Source organism: Barbus barbus (genome assembly GCF_936440315.1).
Source record: "Barbus barbus genome assembly, chromosome: 31".
Classification (NCBI taxonomy): Eukaryota; Metazoa; Chordata; class Actinopteri; order Cypriniformes; family Cyprinidae; genus Barbus; species Barbus barbus.
In genome coordinates this window covers 2,342,701-2,363,987 of record NC_136759.1, presented here as the reverse complement: position 1 = coordinate 2,363,987, position 21,287 = coordinate 2,342,701, and the positions used below count along the sequence as shown (strand labels likewise).

Below are 21,287 nucleotides of genomic sequence, written 5' to 3'. Positions count from 1 at the left end.
TACTCAAAATTAAATAAATGCTGAAATATATAGCCTAAATAAATCGTTAAATAATGAAATACATTAATATTTAATAATATTTATTCATTCGTTTGTTTGTTTATTCATTTATTTAATTAATTAATAATTTCCTCCACATTTAATTTTCAGGGTAAATAGGCTATATAAATAAATCACAAGTATGGATTCCATTGTTAGTACATGAGTGTGAATAAATAAATTATTGAATATTTAATTATTCATTCATTTATTTGATCATTTGTGCATTTATTTATTTAATTAGGCCTATGTATTTAACGATTTATCTTATATATTTCAACATTTATTTAATTATTTAGTTTTGAGTTTTTGGCCCTCCATATGAGTAAACAACTACAAATAAACTAATTAACAAAAATAGTAAATTAATAAACTGATGTAAAAGCAAATGTGCAATCCAACCACTAATTCCAAATATAATCAATCAAATGAGTGAATAAAAATAAACAAATGTGTAAACCTGTAAATAAATAAATAAACTCTGACACAAATTTGTAAATTAACTAAACTAAATAAAAAAACGAAAACCTGCCCAATAACATATTCATAAAAATAAACAAATAGGCTAGTTAAGCATGCAAATATATAAAAATCTGATTTTTGCAAACTTTATCAAATTTAAATTCTGCTAAATGTATATGAATTAGAATTAAAATACACGTTTCTTTTCTTTGAAAATTGTAATAATAGTGAAAGGTCTCTAGCGTGTGTCAGTGCGCGTGCTCCTCCAGCACGGCGGCGCGCTCTGAGCCGGAAGCGGAAGCAGCAGCAGCATGAGCCGCAGGGATGATGATGGCGGTGAGGGGTTCAGTGTTCAGGTGGGTTTCAGAGGACATCATCAGCACACACTACCTGACGAACAGGTAACACACTCCTCTGACTCGTGCTTATATCACAGCAGCTTTAGTGGCTTTAATCAGCTCCTTCATTAGAGCTTCAGCTCAAAGTGTTCCTTAGTTTCTAACGGAATGAATATCACTGTAAACATGATGATAACGAGCAGCTGTTTAGATTATAACGTGTTTAGTTCTGTGTTATGGCATTTGTAGATGTAAACATTATTTAAGGAGAGCCTGAAATAAGAATTATGTATTGTTATTAACTTTTATAATAATGTAACCAAGGCACAGCAGGCGATGTAAAAAAAATATATATAAATGTGTGTGTATATATATATATATATATATATATATATATATATATATATATATATATATATATATATATATATATATATATATATGCATGTTTATGTGGTTTATGAGGACACAAATGTGTATAATGACATGGGTATGACAGAGGTATTACAATATGAAGGTGGTTTATGAGGACACTGCCTATGTCCCCGTAATTCAAAAGGCTTAAAAAACATACTAAATGGTGTTTTTTTGAAAATCTAAAAATGCACAAAGTCTCCTGTGAGGGCTAAGTTTAGGTGTAGGGTTGGTGTAGGGCAATAGCACACACAGTTTGTTCAGTATAAAAACCATTACGCCTATGGAAAGTCCCCATAAACCACAAAAACCAACGCGTGTGTGTATGTGTGTGTGTGTGTATATATATATATAACAGTTTCTTTCATCCCATCATTATAATGTAATACATTTAGTCATTTGGCAGATGCTTTTATCCAAAGCGACTTACAGTTGGGGAATACAAGAAGAGCATTGCAGTAGTCCAGCCTGGAAACGACAAGGGCCTGGACAAGAAGTTGTGCAGCATGCTCTGTCAGAAAGGGCCTGATCTTTCTGATGTTGTGTAGTGCAAACCTGCAGGATCGAGCAGTCTTTGCAATGTGCTCTTTGAAGGTCAGCTGGTCATAAAAGATTGCACCAAGATTTCTGACCGAAGATGATGGGGTAATAATTGATGAGCCTAACTGAATCGTGAAGTCATGCTGTAGAGTCGGAGTGGCAGGGAAGACGAGAAGTTCCGTCTTTGCCAGATTGAGCTGTAGGTGATGTTCTTTCATCCATGCCGAGATGTCCGGCAGGCAGCCTGAGATCCGTGCAGCTAGCGTTGGGTCATCTGGTTGAAAAGAGAGATAGAGCTGCGTGTCATCGGCGTAGCAGTGATAGGAGAAGCCATGTGCATGTATGATGGGACCCAGTGATGTAGTGTATGTGGAGAAGAGGAGGGGTCCAAGAACCGATCCCTGAGGAACTCCAGTAACCCATCAAACCTCTCAATTGGGTTATTGAGAGGTTTGATACCTCTCCTCCCCAGGCCACCCTGAAGGATCTACCGGTGAGATAGGATTCAAACCAGAGAAGTGGAATCCCAGTGATGCCCAGTGATGAGAGGATAGACAGGAGGATTTGATGATTGACAGTGTCAAAAGCAGCAGAAAGATCCAGCAGAATGAGGACTGATGATTTGGAATCGGCCTTTGCAATTCGCAGGGCTTCAGTGACTGAGAGTCGCGCAGACTCTGTTGAATGGCCACTCCTGAAACCTGACTGTTTAGCATCCAGTTTGTTGTACTGTGAAAGAAACCGTGAGAGCTGGTTGAAGACAGCTCGTTCGAGTGTTTTCGCTACGAATGGAAGGAGAGAGACAGGTCTGTAGTTTTCTAAAAGAGAAGCGTTTAATGTAGGTTTTTTGAGTAGTGGGGTTACCCGAGCCTGCTTGAATGCTGTGGGGAAGATGCCTGTGAGGAGAGATGTGTTGATAATGTGTGTGAGTGCCGGTAAGAGTGTGGGAGAGATTGTTTGGAGAAGGTGTGAGGGGATTGGGTCGAGAGGACATGTTGTAGGATGGCTGGAGAGGAGAAGTTTGGATACTTCTGCCTCGGTGAGGGGACAGAAGGAGAAGATGGGAGTTAGAGCAGTGGATGTGGTTGATTGGAGGTCCTGTGTGTGTGAAGTTGAGAACTGGTTACTGATCGACTGTTCTTAGCGACGCATATTACTAATAAAAAATGAAGTTTGGATATTTACAGTAGGTAATTTACAAAATATCTTCATGGAACATGATCTTTATTCTTAATATCCTAATGATTTTTGGCATAAAAGAAAAATGCATAATTTTGACCCATACAGTGTATTGTTGGCTATTGCTACAAATATACCTGTGCTACTCTTGACTGCTTTTGTGCTCCAGGGTCACACATTATACATTGAATGATCCAGTCAAATTATGACGGATAAAATCAAGTCCCTCCCGCATTATTCCACTACTAAAAATGTCATTACATTATTGAAAATAAATTCATTAAGTTCTCTCAAGGTTACTTTTATCAAACAAGTTTTTAGAAATTGAGATGACAATTTTTAGTTATTTTTATTTTTTTCCACATTCCACCTATTGAGAAATCAATATAAATGCAATATTTGATGATTGTTTTGCTCCAAATAGATTCACTCTTCAGACGCAGCAGAGGTGTGGCTTCCGCAAGGTAGTGAAGAAGGTGGAGCCAAAGAAGGGTGTAGCAGAAGAGGCGGAGCAAAATGAAATCCTACACAAGAAGGGCGTTGCTCCTGCTCCAGACCCGCCCACCCCACATGTACCCACCAGGTCATTTGGCAGACTTGTCAAACCATTTGTCTTCACCATAGGGGTAGGTATATTTTGCTGACACATGGCGGGCCTCATTCATGAAATATACAGAAATTATTTCTGTGTAAATCCACATTTTTATATTATTATAGCTTATTATATTCAGTTCAGTGGGACAGTTAAAATATAAAGGGCCAGTTTTACTAAACAGGGTAAATTAGTAATTCCAAAAGAGTGCCGATGGGCGTGAAAATTTCTGTGGGAGATTTGCTAACAATGTGCAAATTAAACAGCGACCAATGCAATATACCAAGCACAACGCAAATTAGCGTAGTCGCAAATAAAGAAGCCACAGTATGTTGAAAAAATTAAGGTTTGCTAGAGTTTTGATAGAGCTGGTATTGCTTTACTCCTAGTTGAGGGTTCCAAGTCGTCTTTTACTTCCCGAAGCAAATTAAAAATAACATGGTTTGGCTTGATTTGTTTGGACAATGTTTTTTTCTTGCTTTAAATTAATACGTGTGAAAAAACTCCTCTCCCTTCTACCACGCGCTCTCTGTTCTCTGTGGTGTCTCCTCCTAGCAACAACAATTGCAGCCAATTTAAGCGCAAAATAGTTTAAAGGTGACATATCATGAAAATCTGACTCTTTCAGGTTCTAAGTGCTATAATCAGGTCCCCAGTGCATCTACTAACCAAGGAAACGTGAAAAAGATTAACCCAGTAACTTTGTTTTAGTAAGCCTTTTTCTGCAAGCTTCTGAAAAAACAAGTGCGTCTGATTTCGCGCTCTTGGTGATGTGGCAAAGGGATCTCATTATAATATTACCGCCCCTTAATCTGTAAATTTCCACCCGCTGCGCCGTCATTTTGATTTCGCAAGCGACAACGGTGCACCAGTTCTAATGCCATGGTGAAAGTTTGAGCAAAACATGCTAACTGTTCTGTCTTTGGCTGCACAGACGAGCACAGAACACTATTTAGTCCCAGCCTCAGAGACGGAGCAGTGGATTTACTGACACACAGATCTAAAATAATCATGCGATTTATTTCCCAGCTGTTTACCTGCACAGACATAACTGACAGTTTTTGTAACTCGTGTGTGTTTTAACATAAACTTGTGTATGAATGAGAACTTGGTTTACTCAGATGCTGTGACAGCTGCTTTCTGTCCGTGTGCTTCGGATGTGTGTGCTCAGAACCGTATATCAGAAGTTTAAACTAATATGGTTTAAAACGCATGATTTCAGCACGATAAACATGATAATCAGAACCAAAACAGATGTTTTTAGCAGGTACGAGCTGAAATGGCGCAGCTCTATTCTGGAAAGGGGGCGGGAGCAGCAGCTCATTTGGATTTAAAGAAACAGGCACGAAAATGTTTCTGCTTCCACTCAAAATAGGCATTTTTTAAAATAATATAATAAATGATCTGTGGGGTAGTTTGAGCTGAACTTCAGACACATTCTGGGGACACCAGAGACTTGTATTACATATTGTAAAAAGGGGCATAATATGTCTCCTTTAAGACATGCTTTATTTTAGCGTTAAATAATGGCACAAATGCCAGTAATTTGACGAGCGCAAACATTAGTAAATCTCGTTGCATTTGAATACTCTCCTCCCATAAATTTTGCATCTGAAACTCCTACAAATGCATATCAAATAACGTCAGGCGCAAAAATAACTGACAGTACTATTTTAACACCAAAAGACGGTTTGCGCTGGGGCAAGCTGTTCGTAAAACTGGCCCAAACGGTTTTATATGCGATTTGCACATTAATTGTATTTGTATTCATTGTATTTCATGAATAAAGCCCAATGTGTGTGTATGTATTATGATCTTTCAGAATATCGTAATAACTCCAGCTCAGTTTACAGGTTGTTCGTTCGGCGGAGCGGCGATATGGCAGTACGAAAGTCTCAAATCTCGTGTGCAGGGTTATTTTGACGATGTCAAAACAGACTGGCTGGGGAAGATACGGCCTCAGAAACAAGGAGATTTACGCAAACAGGTGTGTGTCCGTTTAATGGACATTTGTGACCCTGGACCACAAAGCCAGACATAAGGGTCAGTTTTTCGAAATTGAGAATTATACATCATCTGAAAGCTTATTAAATAATCTTTCAGATAAAGAAATCTAAATATTGAGAAAATCTCCTTTAAAGTTGTTCAAATGAAGTTCTTAGCAATGCATATTACTAATTAAAAATTAAGTTTTGATATATTTACGGTAGGAAATTTACAAAATATCTTCATGGAACATGATCTTTACTTAATATCCTAATGATTTTTGGCATAAAAGAAAAATTGATAATTTTGACCCATACAATGTATTTTTGGCTATTGCTACAAATATATCCCAGCGACTTAAGACTGCTTTTGTGCTCCAGGGACACATTTATGTTTTCTGTTGTGTGTTTTTAATAGACGTCTGTTGTTCTGCAGATGAATCAGTGGTGGAGCAGTTTAAGTGATGGACAGAAAACAGTGACAGGTCAGTCTGAATGACAAACCAATTTTAGCCATCAATATTACACAGATGAGCAGATTGTGGAGACAATGCATTTAATGCAGATTTATTAAATAAATAAAATGTTTATGCATTTGTCAATTTTATTTAATTTCTGTATTTTCTTAAATGTGTGTGTGTAGAGTATTTACAGTGTTAACTTTTAGTTTTAGTTACTTTTTCTTATTTGTAAGTCGCTTTGGATAAAAGCGTCTGCTAAATGTCAAAATAAAAGTATAAAGAGATACTGTCCATCTATTTTCTCTCTCTCTCTCTCTCACTCTCAGGCATCATCGCAGCGAATGCGTTGGTGTTTTGTTGTTGGAGAGTTCCTTCTCTGCAGCGCTCCATGGTCAAGTACTTCACATCTAACCCCACCTCCAGTGAGTCAACTCATCTGTTTTGCTTTCATAATGTGCTGCATCTGAATAACAAATCTCTTTCAAGGTCAGTCTGGTTTACATCGCCTCAAAATGAGGAATTTTGTGTTGGATTGAAAAGGTCTGATTTACACTTTTATTGTACAGTCTGGCATGTTTTCAGGGTTCTTTGGTGTTGGAAAGAGTTTTGTTTTGGATTTTTATATAGATTCTCAAATTGATAGAGTAATTTGCAAACTGAGTAGAAAATGAATGTAATGTATTAATTTGCATTAAGCACTAAATTTCTGGTTGTATAACTGGTAGAATATCAGCAACCGCAATTCAGAGTGTTATACTTCAACTGAAGATAAAACATTTTTGTTATTTAAAATAAAATAGATTAAAAAAAAAAAGAGATACAGAAAAGAAACTACCAACTTACTAACTGGAAGAAATTAAAATTTAATTAAAAGTAAATTAAAATAAAATAGAAATATTTTTTAAAACAAAAATTACAATACATCAACATAACACTAACTGGTTTATGCTGTAATTTGATTTGGATTCTGGTCTGGTTTTGTAGTAATTAGGGCCAATTAGGGTAATTAGTGGGTGTGGCAAAATGGCTCGATAGCGCCACCTATACACTTTCAAAAGAGAGCGCCTCGAGCTACGTTTTACGTACATGCACGAAAATCGGTGCACACGTGTAACACAGCATTACCTACAAAAAAGTCTCTTGGAACAAAATCCAAAACCCAACAGGAAGTACGTTATTTTGAGTTTCCTGTAAGATTTTTGAATAGTTTTTGTAATTTCCAGGCCTCGTACTTTGACTCCTCCTACAGTTTTAATCGGATCGTCTTCAAATTTGCTGCGTGTAATCATAAGGCCTTTGCGATGCTAAATTGCGAAGATCTTGAGTTTTCGTCAAGGGGCGTGTCCCTGACGTCCTGTCAAAGTTTGATGTTTCGCCAGAAAACAGGAAGTTGCTGTAACGCATGCAGTGTTCAATCTGCCCCAAATTTAACAAGTTTGATGAGTCCTGTCCTGAACACATCTACATACCCGTATTCGGTTATAGTCATAGCGCCACCTGCTGGCAACAGGAAGTGACATGTTTAACACTGTGATGTACTATTAGCAAAACAGTAAAATATGACATTGTGTGCTAAACATGTTAGAAACATGCTAGCAACACTTACTATGTGCTAAAGCATGCTATTAATGCCATCAAACAGGAAGTTGTTGTTACTCATGCATACAATCTGCCTCAAACTTCACAAATTTTATGAGAATCCTGTCCTGAACACATCTACATGCTCGTATTCAGTTATAGTTATAGCGCCACCTACTGGCAGCAGGAAGTGACATGTTTAACACTGTGATGCATTATTAGCAACACAGTAAAATATGACTGTGTGCTGAACATGTTAGAAACATGCTCAAACATGCTAGCAACACTTAATAGCATGCTATTAATACTATGAAACAGGAAGTTGTTGTAACTTATGCATGCAATGCCCAATCTGCCCCAAACTTCATACGTTTTATAAGAGTCCTGTCCTGAGCACATCTAAAGGCTAATATTCAGTTATAATTATAGCGCCACCTGCTGGCAACATATAAATGACTTATTTTTCTTCTATATTTACCATTTACTTTAAAAGCGTATTGCCCGCTGTTCCCTGTTTTCCTATGGCCATATGATGGCGGTGAGCCCGGGTGCAAGGGCCCTTTCATCGCTGCTTGCAGCTTTAATTTAATTTGTATTCTAATCTGGTTTATGCAGTTATTTAATCTGGATACTGATCTGGTTTATGCAGTTATTTAACCTGAATTGTGATCTGGTTTATGCAGTTATTTAATCTGCATTCTGATCTGGTTTATGCAGTTATTTAATCTGCATTCTGATCTGGTTTTTACAGTTATTTAATCTGAATTGTGATCTGGTTTATGCAGTTATTTAATCTGAATTCTGATCTGGTTTATGCAGTTATTTAATCTGGATTCTGATCTGGTTTTTGCAGTTATTTAATCTGAATTGTGATCTGGTTTATGCAGTTATTTAATCTGCATTCTGATCTGGTTTATGCAGTTATTTAATCTGCATTCTGATGTGGTTTATGCAGTTATTTAATCTGCATTCTGATGTGGTTTTTACAGTTATTTAATCTGAATTCTGATCTGGTTTATGCAGTTATTTAATCTGAATTCTGATCTGGTTTTTACAGTTATTTAATCTGCATTCTGATCTGGTTTATGCAGTTATTTAATCTGGATACTGATCTGTTTTATGCAGTTATTTAATCTGGATTCTGATCTGGTTTATGCAGTTATTTAATCTGCATTCTGATCTGGTTTTTACAGTTATTTAATCTGAATTGTGATCTGGTTTATGCAGTTATTTAATCTGAATTCTGATCTGGTTTATGCAGTTATTTAATCTGGATTCTGATCTGGTTTTTACAGTTATTTAATCTGAATTGTGATCTGGTTTATGCAGTTCTTTAATCTGCATTCTGATCTGGTTTATGCAGTTCTTTAATCTGCATTCTGATCTGATTTTGTAGTTATTTAATCTGCATTCTGATGTGGTTTTTACAGTTATTTAATCTGCATTCTGATCTGGTTTGTGCAGTTATTTAATCTGCATTCTGATGTGGTTTTTACAGTTATTTAACCTGAATTGTGATCTGGTTTATGCAGTTATTTAATCTGCATTCTGATCTGGTTTGTGCAGTAATTTAATCTGAATTGTGATCTGATTTCAGAGGCGCTGTGTTGGCCCATGCTGCTGTCCACATTCAGTCACTATTCTCTCTTCCACATGGCAGCCAACATGTACGTGCTGTGGAGTTTCTCTTCGAGCATCATCAACATGATGGGAAAAGAGCAGTTCATGGCGCTTTACCTCTCCGCAGGTCTGGGTCATTTAAGAGTTTTCAGATTTCAAAAACCATCCTACACTCCTTAAATTAATTTGTGTTATTGGATTTTGTCTTTCTGTGCCCATGTTCTCAGGTGTGATTTCTACGTTTGCCAGTTATGTGAGTAAAACAGCGATGGGTCGGTTTGGTCCATCACTGGGGGCGGTGAGTGTGTTTTCAGATTAAACATTTCAGGATTTTATCAGTGTTTATATGGATGTAGTGAACAGATTATTGCGTTGTGTCAGTCAGGGGCCATCATGGCCGTCCTAGCAGCTGTTTGCACCAAAATGCCTGAAGCCAAACTGGCCATCATCTTCCTCCCCATGTACACCTTTACCGCCGGAAACGTGAGTCTGTCTGTCTGTTTGTCTGTCTCTGTGAGTGAGTGAGTTGTTGTTTTGTTTAGTAATGATGGCCACATTCTCATGATCTTCTCCTGCCTACAGGCTCTCAAGGCCATCGTCGCCTTGGATACCACAGGCTTGATTCTGGGATGGCGTTTTTTCGATCACGCTGCTCATTTAGGTGGAGCTTTAGTCGGCATGTGAGTGATTTGTCTCTGCTTTCTCTGACATTTAGATTAGTCTAGCTGTTTTTGAAAGGAGAAAGTGTTGTTATTGTTAACAAGAACTATTAAATATTGTTTTTGTTATTTGAAATAAAGCTGAAAGTAAATTAGATGAAAAACCTGAAGTGAAAATTAGAAATGTTGCATTGGCAACTAAAAATAATTGGTAACACTTTATTTTAGGGTCTCTTAACTAGTTGCTTATTAGCATGCATATTACTAGAATATTAGCCATTTATTAGTAGTAATTAAGCACATATTAATGCCTTATTCTGCATCCCTAATCTTACCCAATATCTAAACCTAACAAATACCTTACTAACTATTAATAAGCAACAAATTAGGAATTTATTGAGGGAAAAGTTGTAGTTAATAGTGAATAATTGTTCCCTATTCTAAAGTGTTACCATAAAGTTAAAGTAAAAGATAAATTAAAGCTGTAGAAATATATATATTAGTGCTGTTAAACGATTAATCACATCCAAAATAAAAGTTTTTGTTTACGTAATATATTTGTGAATACTGTGTATATTTATTATGTGTATATAAATACACACACATGCATGTATATATTTATTAAAAATGTTATGTTTATATGTTAAATATATTTATGATATAAAATATAAGAATAAAAATATATACATATAAATACATTTAATATTTTAAAAATAAATACTGTATGTGTGTTTATATATACATAATAAATATGCAAAGTACACATACATATATTATATAACAAAAACTTTTTATTTATCGCAATTAATCGTTTGACAGCACTAATATATATATATATATATATATATATATATATATATATTATTATTATTTATAAAAACAGAAACTAATAAAAATGGCAAAAGCATATCACAAAATTACTAAAATTAAAATGAAACCTGAAAATAAAATATTAGTCAAAATACGAATAAATATTTTATTAGTATATAAATAATGCTAACATAACACGAGCAAATTCCTTAATTCGGTATCATTGATATACTTTTATAGTTTTTGTTAACATTTGATAATATATAATATTTGATTCATTAGATTTTATTTTTATATTTGCAGTTTTCGATTTAATTTTAGTGAAAGTTTTAGTAAAAATTTTTGGTATTCATTTTTTGACAAACTAAATAAAAAGCTGTAAAAAGTTGAATTTAGATTTTTTTTTTTTTCCTTTTCATTTGATTATATTTTAGTTAACGTTTATTTAATTTTAATTAACTGAGTTATTTTATGGCTTTAGTTTAATATAATAACCCTGGTATGTAGTCACTCAATCAGAGTGCATTTGACAGCAGGAGGTGTAAACAGTGATGTGTATCGATTGACCAGTTATAAACATGTAAAGACAAGCATGTTAATTCTCTCTCTGTGTTTAATGTCTGTTTCTGCCTCTAGCTGGTACATCATGTATGGTCATGAGCTGATTTGGAAGAAGAGAGAGCCGCTGGTGAAGATGTGGCATGACTTGAGAACGAGAGGTCCGCCTGGCCCGGGCACTGGCGGCAACGGCTCGATTTAGAGCCATGCATCATGGGTAGACGCTGAGCAGGTGACATAAAGAAAAAACAAGTTGAGAAATGGACACACTGACACAGATATTCATGCACTTAAAGCTCATATTCAGTTTTTTATTCTGTGAGAGAGTCATAGAGTGAGGTCCGTTTCAGTCACAGTGAGTAATGATTGTATTACTGTGATGTCGTTATGCTCCGCCTCCGATTTGGAATTTGAATCCAACTAACCCCACCCACTTGGTTAAAAATGCAAATATATCTTGAGGGGCGGAGCTTCGGCACACAGCTCTAAGGACGCTATACGTCTCAGTGACATTCAACATCATGTACAGAAACTTAAATGTTTAAATAGTCTGTAACTGTCATTTTGAAAAATAAAATTATTTAAAATTCTGTTTTCATAATTGTCAGAAATGATCAGGTGCCAGCTTTTGTTTTATTTGCTATAATTGTGTGTAATATGTTCTGCTTCCGTTTTGTTTGTTTTCTCAGTTTCAGATGAGACTTTGGTCCTTGTTAAATGTGAATGATTAACCCAGTTTCTCTATAACGCTCACCTGCGCTATACGTCTCATCAGTAGAAACCGTTTCAGTGTTGTTTTCTCAGATCGACCAAAGTTCAGTAACAGTCATGGTATCATAATGCATCTGTTTTCCACTTCCTCGTGTTTTCATGAAGTCACCGTATCGCCCGTCTCTTCCTGTTTCCCAGTTATCACTCGTTAACTTGCATCCCATCATTCTGTTCTCTCCCATCTCTGAGTCACACACGTCACTCGTTTTGTTGTCTTCTGGGTTTTGTTTAATTAATTACACAGTTTGGGTTTCATGTAGAAACATCCCGGTCATATTTCACCCCAAATTCACTAGAAATCTAATGTTAGTATATTAGGCTATATAGTATGTTTCCATTTGTTCCTGTTGTAAAAAGGGTCTGGTTAAAGGTTCAAAGTTTTACATTTTTTGTAAAAGAAATGAATACTTTTCAACAAGGATGCATTAAATTGATGAAAAGTGGCTAAAGGCATTTATAATGTAACAAAAGCTTTCTATTTCAAATAAATGCTGTTCTTTTGAACTTTCTATTCGTCAAAGAATCCCCAAAAATAAAATGTATCACAGTTTCCACAAAAATATTGTGCAGAATTGTTTTCAACATTGATAAAGAAATGTTTCTTGAGTAAATCAGTATATTAGACTGATTTCTGAAGATCATGTGACACTGAAGACTGGAGTAATGATGCTGGAAATACAGCTGCGCATCACAGAAATAAATTACATTTTAACACTTATTTACACAGAAAACAGTTATTTTAAATTGGCATAATATTCCACTTTTGACCAAATAAAGAGCAGAAGAGACGTCTTTTAAAAAACACCCCTAACTTTTAAGCATGAATGTACTTTAAATGATCTTTAAGCACTTGAGTGGAATAAAGCCTTGTGTTGTGTGTAATCGGTGTCCTGGGAAGTGTGTGAAACAGACGGATGACCCTGAATCAAGAGATGAGTCTCATCTGGAAAGAAGGCCATCTCTGCCCCCTTTTTTGTGTTTTGAAGAGGATTTGATTTTTTCAGGGTTATTGACCTAAAGCCAATATTAACACAGTGACACTCGCCCATCACTGCTGTCTTACATCTAGACGAAAAATCCTGCTCATAAGCCACAATTTCAGGGGAAAGCTAACAAAAGTATTCTTGATTATTGTGTCACAGTCCACTGGAAGCCAAACAGGTGCGTGTGAATATTCATTTTCATCAATATAATGATCCGTAGCAGTTTCTGATTGTGCTTTGGGTCTAAACTGATAAATGTTTGTCAGATATTCTGTTTTAAATATCAGTGTATCTTTTGTTTTAAGTATGTATTATTACTATTATTTAAATAAAACAAACTTAAAACTGATTTTATTTTAGTTGCCAAGGCAATATTTCTAATTTTCATTTTGCTTAAAAATGTAAATAGTAAAACTGCAATAAATAAAAAAGTCAAAAAAATCTAATAAAAATTACTAAAACATAAACATTAAAAACAATCAAAAATATTAACAGAAATCTCATTTTATATTAAAATAACATTGGTTCCTGAAAGGCTTTATTCATCATTATGAATCCCATTTTTATGCATGTTATTAGATAAATAAATTGCTTAAGTTTTGCACTGCATGTTTTGCTTTTATTTCACAAGAGTTTGAAGTCCAACGTTTGACTAGTCATCAATAGAACACGTCTGAATTTCTCACTCTAGAAATACTTAACATTCTTTAATGATAGTTCCATTTAGAATCACGTCAACCTGAAGAAACTTTATGCTGAAGTAGTTCTTTCTTTGCAAGAGTTTATGGTCCTTCATGAAACTTAAATTGAGAAACTGTTTATTTTTTCAAGTTTAGATTCAAGAGATTCAAGAGTTTTATTTGTCACATACACAATTATACAGAGTATAACCAGCAGTGAAATGTAGTTTAAAAACCAAAGTTGAAATTTCATTGAATTGTGATGTGTAATATGGTCAGTTAATATTTAATGTAATATCTAAATGAGATAAATGTTTGGGGTTTCATTAACATTTCTATCAAACTTTGATGTTTTACCCCATTAAGCAAGACACTGTAAAACCACTGCATGCACCAAATTCACTCAATTTAGCAGATATCTATACAGTGAAGGTTTTTATAGAGGGGGTTGTTCATAAATCATTCACAGTGATGTATATAACATATGTTTTTCCAGCCTAATAAACCTCATTTTCTGGTTCTGTTTGTTTTCTTGTGCTTCAAAGAACCCAGAATCCAACAAACTGATGAGAAGAAGCAACTTTAAACAGCCACACAGCAAATTAAGAGCCCTATAAAGCAAAACCTTTGTTTGTTTAACCCAAGAACCATTGAAGAACCTTCATTTTAAGAGTATGGTTTTGGCCAAAAGTTTGCATACCCCTTGCAGAATCTGCTAAATGTTACTTGTTTTGCAAAAATAAGAGGGATCGTGCAAAATGCATGTTATTTTTTGTTTATTAGTACTGTCCTGAATAAGATATTTTACATATAGACCACAAGATAATAGCAGAAAAGTTTATATCACCTTGATTCTTAATACTGTGTGTTGTTACATGGACTGTTTTGTGTGTGTGACGGTTGTTCATGTTTGTCCTGAACAGTTAAACTACCTGCTGTTCTTCAGAAAAATCCTTCATGTCCCTCAAATTCTTTGGGTTTCCAGCGTATTTTGCATATTTGAACCCTCTCCAGCAGTGACTGTATGATTTTGAGATCCATCGTTTCACACCGAGGGACTCATATGCAACTCTTAGGTTCAAACATTAAGATCCAGGGGGTGAAAATGTTTTTAATTTGAAGATCAGGGTAAGTTTGAATGGGAAATATGCAAGTAGCTTCTGTGGGACACTACTAAATGAAAAACATTATGATATTAAAACAGTTCAAAAGTTTTCACCCCCCACAGCTCTTAATGCATTTTGCTTCTTTCTGTAGCATTAGTGACCTTTAAACGTCTTTTATGTAAGGACAGCACTAAATAAAAAATGAACCCTTCTATTTTGGTAGAATAATTAACATTTTGCAGATTCTGCAAGGTGTATGTAAACTTCTGACCACAGCTGTTTATCTGTTGTGACTAGTCTGATAAATGTTGCTCTTCTCAGAATCTCAGGATGGCAGCGATGGTGTTTCAGCTGATGGGAATGTTTCTGGGAATCGTGAGCTGGTGTTTGGTGTCCAGCTCCACAAACTCAGCCGTGTGGAAGAAAGCCAGTCACGGAGAGGCAGTGGTGACGGCCAGCTCTCAGTTTGAAGGCCTGTGGATGTCATGTGCGTCTAACTCGCTCGGAGCCATTCACTGCCAGAGATTCAAGACCGTTCTGGGCCTTCCAGGTGAGACACGCACTCGACATGGCCTTCGCTCGCGTTACGTCATACTGCTGCTTGGTTTCAGTGATACAGTATCATGAGCGTTTTACTGGACGGCTGTGGCTCAATCCTGTGGCAAAACGAGGTTATACTAGTCATAAAAACTCATAAAACACTCACACACCTTTACTCTAGAAGACAGTACAGTTTTCTGCAGATGTGTCTCAAATGTACCCTGATTGTGGTTTTAACTCTTGGTCAGAGTTGAAAATTTAAGAATTGAATTATTTTCATTTATGGGTTCAAATTTGAACTGGCCACAATCTACAGCAAGATGAACTGAAATTTGATTTACTGGAAGAGGATTTACGTTTGAAAACAAATTACTTGAAGAAAACAAAAAGTTAACTAAATCTATTTTCCAAAAGCATTTAAATCGAAGTTGAAATAAAATAAATATTTGATGGGAAAAAAAAAGAAAATTAGAAAATTTAAAATGACTAAAACTGAAATAAAATAAATTAAAGATAAATAAATATATTTAAAAGAAATAAGTAGAAAAATTACTAAACTAAATGAAAACTGAAAATATAAAAATAGAAGATCATTTAAAATATTAAAGAATAATATAATCAGGGTTATAGTAAAAATAACCTACATTTCTCTTTTTTGTTTAGTCTATCGTCAAATATCTAAAATGACTAAAACTAAATTAACTAAAAGATGAAAAAATTATTTAAAAAAAAACATAGACATATTTTATAAAAAATTATAAAACAAAACAAAACAGTTGTAAGCAAACAAAAACTGAAGTGAAAACAGAAAAATGAAAGCAAACTCATAATGTTAACAAAAACCATAATGCTATATCAATGATACGAAAATAACAATAACATTAAAAAACTAACTACTAACTGATCTGCTGGCTTCACGACTTCTTAAACGTTTAGGCAAGACTTTAAGCCGTCATTCAAAGTTCATCTTGATAAACCTTGCTTTTCTTGTTAAACATGACCCTTGTTTTAGCTACTGTTTATGATTTATATAAAAAGTGTTCAGGCGCACACTAAATCCAGCTCATTTAGAATCAGATGGGGACTGTTTATCAGGGTTGCCAAGTCTGAGGTTTTCCTGCGGAATTGGGCTGTGTTTTACCCCGTGATTTTTACTGGGGGACCCCCCTCGAAACACAATTGCACTAGTTTTGAGCAACAATTATGCGAGTTTTGTTGTGAAAACCTGGCAACTCCGCTGTAGTTCAAAACAACGGCTGCTGCAGTGTTGCCAAGTCCTCGGTTGGGCTAAGACTGTTGCCGTGGGTTGTTTTTCACGTCCGCAGGTTGAAATGACATATTTAGCCCCTGCAATTCGAATTTTACCAGAGGGACCTTGCCGAAAACATGTATTTTACCTCCCAGAATGTGATTTTTACCAGCTGGGGACCCCCCTCAAAACACCATCGGCCTAGTTTTGAGTAGCAATTGGGTGAAAACCTGGCAACCCTGCTGTTTATTTAAAGCCACATACACTTCAACCCCAGTTTGACCTCATTAAAGGTCAAGGATTTTAGAGGCTACGTTGGAGGTCAAATTCAAACTTTTCTCTGTTGAGTCACATGACACTTCCTGTATTGTCTTCCATGGTGTTATCTAGTGAAAGCCATACAGGAGGGACCAGAGTTTATGGTTTTATGACTCTTGAATCTATAACACACTGACACAATCAAACACATTCTCATCCTGGTTCGGTGTGAAGTCGGTCCGCTGCTGGAGTTGTGGATTGATTCTGAGTTTATTGGATTTGAGCCGTGTTATTGATCATGTCGACCGGGGTTCAGCTGCTGGGGTTTCTGCTGTGTTTGGGAGGCTGGCTGCTCTCCTTCATTTCGTTGTTGAATGATTCGTGGCGCACGTCGACGTTTGCGGATCAGCTGATCACGTCTTTGTGGTACTATCAGAACCTGTGGCAGTCGTGTGCCGAGGGAAGCACCGGCGTCACAAACTGCAAGCAGTTCGAGTCCATGCTGTCTCTTTCTGGTAACACACACCTCACACACACACACACACACACACACACACTAACTAACTAGAGTTTGTGCTGTAAAAAATGGCGATAAGGGGTCATATGATTTGCCAGTTTCAACATTGTTGGCATTTTTCAACAAATTTACAATGAAAAACTAAATATTTAAAATTATTAGTTACAAATATCATCATGACATATTTAATTTAGTCATATTTATCTTAAATTAAAAAAATGATAGAATAAAAAAAGGTTTAATAATAGGCTCCATTTCATGCACTATACAATTTAGTATTTATTTTGTATGTCTCTTTACCATATTCTTATACCATTGAATTCATATCATTCATTAGTTTCGGGTCAGATCTTAAATGTTTTTGAAAAAAGTCCCAAGACTACATTTATTTGATCAAAAATTCAGTAAAAATGGTGAAATGTAAAATAGCTGTTTTCTATGTGAATATATGATGAAAAAAATCAAAAGAACAGCATTTAATTGAAATAGAAATCTTTTTGTAAAATTATAAATGTCTTTTCTGTCACTTTTGATCAATTTAATGTTATTTCAGAGGAAAAATATTCATTTCTGACCCCGAACGTTTGAATGGTAGTGTATTTCAAAATCAAATGTAAAGAACTTATATTTTGCATAATAAAAAAGTCTATTTTGACATCATTTACTATGAAAAAAAAAAATACAATTATTATTTAAATCAGAATAAATGAAACGTGGTTAAACAAACACTATAATGACAATTAAATTGAAAATTAAAGAATTAAAATAATTACAATAGTCTCAAGAACAGGCTTTACTTTCATGCAAAATATAATTGATTAATTATAAAATAATAGTTTTTCTTTTGCTTTTGGGTGAAATATGACCTGGACTTAATAGTATGTTACTTTGACATTAATTTTACACTCTCAGAAAAAAGGTACAAAAAGCTAAAAGGTGCATTTTTGTACCTTATTTACCTCTATGGTACATTTTGGTACATATTTGTACTTTAATGGTACATTTTTGTATTTTAAAAGTACGTATTACCTTAAGTGTACTTATTAGTAGCCTACCTTTTGAAAGGGTACCATGCAGTTTTTTCCTGAGAGAATACCATGTTATTGGCTTATGGTAATGTTCAAATATCATATGCATGTACAACAAGCTTTGGTAATACTACATGCACTCTTAGTCATTTGTAAAGATATGTTTGCATGTAAATGACTGAAGCTTGTAGAATGTGTTTAGGATGTGATTGTTGTGTGTGTGTGTGCGTTGTAGGATACATCCAGGCCTGTCGAGCTCTGATGATAATCGCTCTCATTCTGGGTTTGCTGGCTGTCATTCTGGCCACGATGGGACTCAAGTGCACTAAACTGGGCAGCACATCTGAGGAGTCGAAGGGCAAGATCAGCCTCACAGCCGGAATCATGTTCCTCCTGTCAGGTCAGTATAACAACACACACTCTGACTGAATTATCAGACATATTCACATGTTCACCTGTTCTCTCTGTCAGGTCTGTGTGTTATGGTAGCTGTGTCATGGTACGCCGCCCGAGTCGTTCAGGAGTTTAATAATCCTTTTTACGGAGGAACAAAGTGAGTAAAAGATGAAATAATAGATTTAACCCTGTTAAGCCTGAAATATGAAATAATCTTCTAAAAAAGAGTTTATTGAACCTTCGGACAAAATATAAAAAAGACTGTGCATATGTGTTTCTGCTGACTATCATATATGATCCATCAGACTTTTATGGCTCATATAATCTGATATAGTGAGAATATAGGAAAAAAAACTGCTCCAAATATGCAAAAATATACCATTTGGTGCAGATGCTGATTTATATGATGAAATTCTGTTTGTAATGTAAATCAATGAGATCTTTATAACAGTAAGCAGATACTTACATACAATATCCAAGTTTGATTTTGGCATTGGTGGGGACATAATAGCAGATATTTAATTGATTGAACAAAATTATTGCTGGGGATAATTTAGTAGTCGCTGGATATCGGTAGGGATGCATGTCATAATTCTACACCCTTGTAAATATCAGCGGTCGCTCTATATTTCCAGTAATATGTCTTGGTAAGGTGATATTGAAATGATCCAAACATATAATGCAATGCTGATCGAGAGATGAAGAAATAAACGCTCCTCAGAAGATGTGAGATGTTTTGGAGGCTTGTGAAGATCATTCCTCCGCCGAGGAACAGTTAAAGTGAAGCTTCTGGAGACAAACGCTCCTCAAAAGATCCTGATGATCAGATTTGAGACGCACTGATATTTCTAAAAAAAAATGATTGATGGAGAATCAAGTAAAGCTGAGCTGCTTCAGTCCAGTAAGAGTTCATCTGGAAATATGACTGCAGTTATTCTGACGTTTACTTGATCAAAATCAGTCAAGATTTGACACGAGAAGCAGCCACTTACAATTACACTAAATGAGCTTTTACTGGATAAAAACTCTAAACTATCAATCAGAGACAGAAGACATGGAGGAGATTGTCAAACAGCAGAGTTTTGATCATGTAGAGGTCTTAGATGAATATAATACAGAAGGTTTTATAGAGTTAAAACACACTTTTGGACATGAAGCACCTTGGATTATCAAGTAAATGATGAATAAACATGCTGATGTTTCTTCAGGTATGAACTGGGCCCCGGTCTGTATCTGGGATGGGCCGCAGGAGCTCTGGCTATATTGGGCGGAGGAATCCTCTGCACCTCCTTCAAGAGTTCAAGACCTGCTCAAACACGGTGAGTCTCTTACAGAGACGGATGTCTAATACTCATCTGTGATGAACACAACACAAGTGTTTATTATCTCTGTTTCTCAGGGCTCACAACTATAACTACAGCTCCTCACAGCCGCAGAAGATCTACACATCAGCGCCGTCAGAAAACAGCACCTCTAAAGCTTATGTCTGAGCCTCTTATTTTAGCTTTCAAGTTTTTGTACCTGGATATGTGTATTTTTAGTACTTTTAGAAGTCAGCGAATTGAGCTTATTTAATTGACTGATTGTGCATGATTCATCAATGTTGATTTCATAATAATAAAATGTAAAAGCATCAAAATGTGAGTGTTTCAGATGAGAATTAGATCCTCTATAACTGACTGTAAAATCAGTTCTGATATGAAACACTCACTTTACAGAGGAGTTATTATAGTGAACTGAAACCAAAACTTTTGTTACTTGAAATAAAATATATATATATATTAAAAAACAAACTTCAGCTAGTTGCCAAGGCAATATTACTCATTTTCATTTAGTTTAACTTGATGTACTTAACTAAAACTGAAATAAAAATGTATGCAACTAATACAAATGATAAAAACAAAATGACTAAAAATGTAACTCAAATATTACTAAAAAACTGTAATAGTATCTGAATAATATTGCTTTACACCATCATGTCAATTCCCCACGCTGTACATTTGTTTCTCATGTAAATTTTCATGCTATGGATCAATTTAGTATGTTATATAAATGTTACATGTTCTGAAATGCTCATTGTTTTCTGAAATTGCTAGTTTGTGTGTTTTGTCAATGTTTCTGTGAATAAAACAATTCTGTGAAGTTTTTGCAATCGTGCAGTTTTTTAATGTTTTACTGCAGTTATCAGCCAAATCCCAGAGATTTCTTTAATTTTCAGTTTTATTGGAAATAATGTGTAACTTATAGCGTGTGCTTGATTCCTTTGACGACAACCTGTTAAAAAAAATGAGTTTGTCCCTGAATATGACAATAAAGATTCACAAAACAATACATTTATAAATCTTGATATTTCTTGAAAATGCAAACATATCAAACATAACATTAACTAAAATATCATATTTTATCATGGTTATCATTTTTTTTAAATTCATGAGTCATGCAGGCTTCAAATAATTTTTTTTTTGAAGGGCAAACGTGGGAAGCACGTGATCGTTACGTCAATGTACCGCGACGGCGCAGCAGG

The 21,287-nt window shown here is 35.2% G+C and overlaps 3 protein-coding genes across 11 annotated transcripts in view; all 3 read left to right on the top strand.

Annotated features, from left to right (window-relative positions):
* Positions 1 to 20,905, top strand: part of LOC306851007 (claudin-19-like) — a 564,676-nt gene extending 543,771 nt beyond the window's left edge. Inside the window, exons 1-6 of one of the 3 annotated variants that reach the window (XM_079387018.1) lie at positions 11,317 to 11,467; positions 15,105 to 15,325; positions 18,603 to 18,767; positions 18,839 to 18,920; positions 19,972 to 20,082; positions 20,163 to 20,905. In XM_079387018.1, the coding sequence (XP_079243144.1) occupies positions 15,106 to 15,325; positions 18,603 to 18,767; positions 18,839 to 18,920; positions 19,972 to 20,082; positions 20,163 to 20,253 (669 nt within the window). In that variant the 5' untranslated portion in view covers positions 11,317 to 11,467; position 15,105 and the 3' untranslated portion in view covers positions 20,254 to 20,905. Of the gene's footprint in view, positions 1 to 11,316; positions 11,468 to 13,044; positions 13,168 to 15,104; positions 15,326 to 18,602; positions 18,768 to 18,838; positions 18,921 to 19,971; positions 20,083 to 20,162 lie in introns of those variants that run through there. The other 2 variants (XM_079387016.1, XM_079387017.1) reach the window with 2 other exon arrangements.
* LOC306851004 (presenilin-associated rhomboid-like protein, mitochondrial) lies at positions 777 to 20,905 on the top strand. Of its 4 annotated transcripts, none has more exons than XR_013782465.1 (15): positions 777 to 857; positions 3,397 to 3,598; positions 5,411 to 5,551; positions 5,986 to 6,034; positions 6,337 to 6,432; positions 9,186 to 9,335; positions 9,436 to 9,506; positions 9,590 to 9,691; positions 9,791 to 9,888; positions 11,314 to 11,467; positions 15,105 to 15,325; positions 18,603 to 18,767; positions 18,839 to 18,920; positions 19,972 to 20,082; positions 20,163 to 20,905. XR_013782465.1 is itself a non-coding variant. In XM_079387009.1 (11 exons), the coding sequence occupies exons 1-10, from the start codon at positions 826 to 828 to the stop codon at positions 11,435 to 11,437; spliced, it is 1,110 nt and encodes a 369-aa protein (XP_079243135.1). In that variant the 5' UTR covers positions 792 to 825; the 3' UTR covers positions 11,438 to 11,467; positions 11,925 to 12,886. The 4 variants fall into 4 exon arrangements, 1 of the variants encoding a protein (XP_079243135.1); XR_013782466.1 differs by having other exon boundaries at positions 787 to 857; positions 15,097 to 15,325; XR_013782467.1 differs by having other exon boundaries at positions 792 to 902.
* Positions 20,906 to 21,276: 371 nt separating this feature from the next.
* Positions 21,277 to 21,287, top strand: part of LOC306850924 (autophagy-related protein 16-1-like) — a 16,689-nt gene continuing 16,678 nt past the window's right edge. For 3 of the 4 annotated variants that reach the window (XM_079386891.1, XM_079386895.1, XM_079386887.1), the window contains exon 1: positions 21,285 to 21,287. This exon is cut by the window's right edge and continues 180 nt beyond it. The gene's annotated coding sequence lies outside the window, so the exon portion shown is untranslated. The other variant, XM_079386890.1, reaches the window with a different exon arrangement.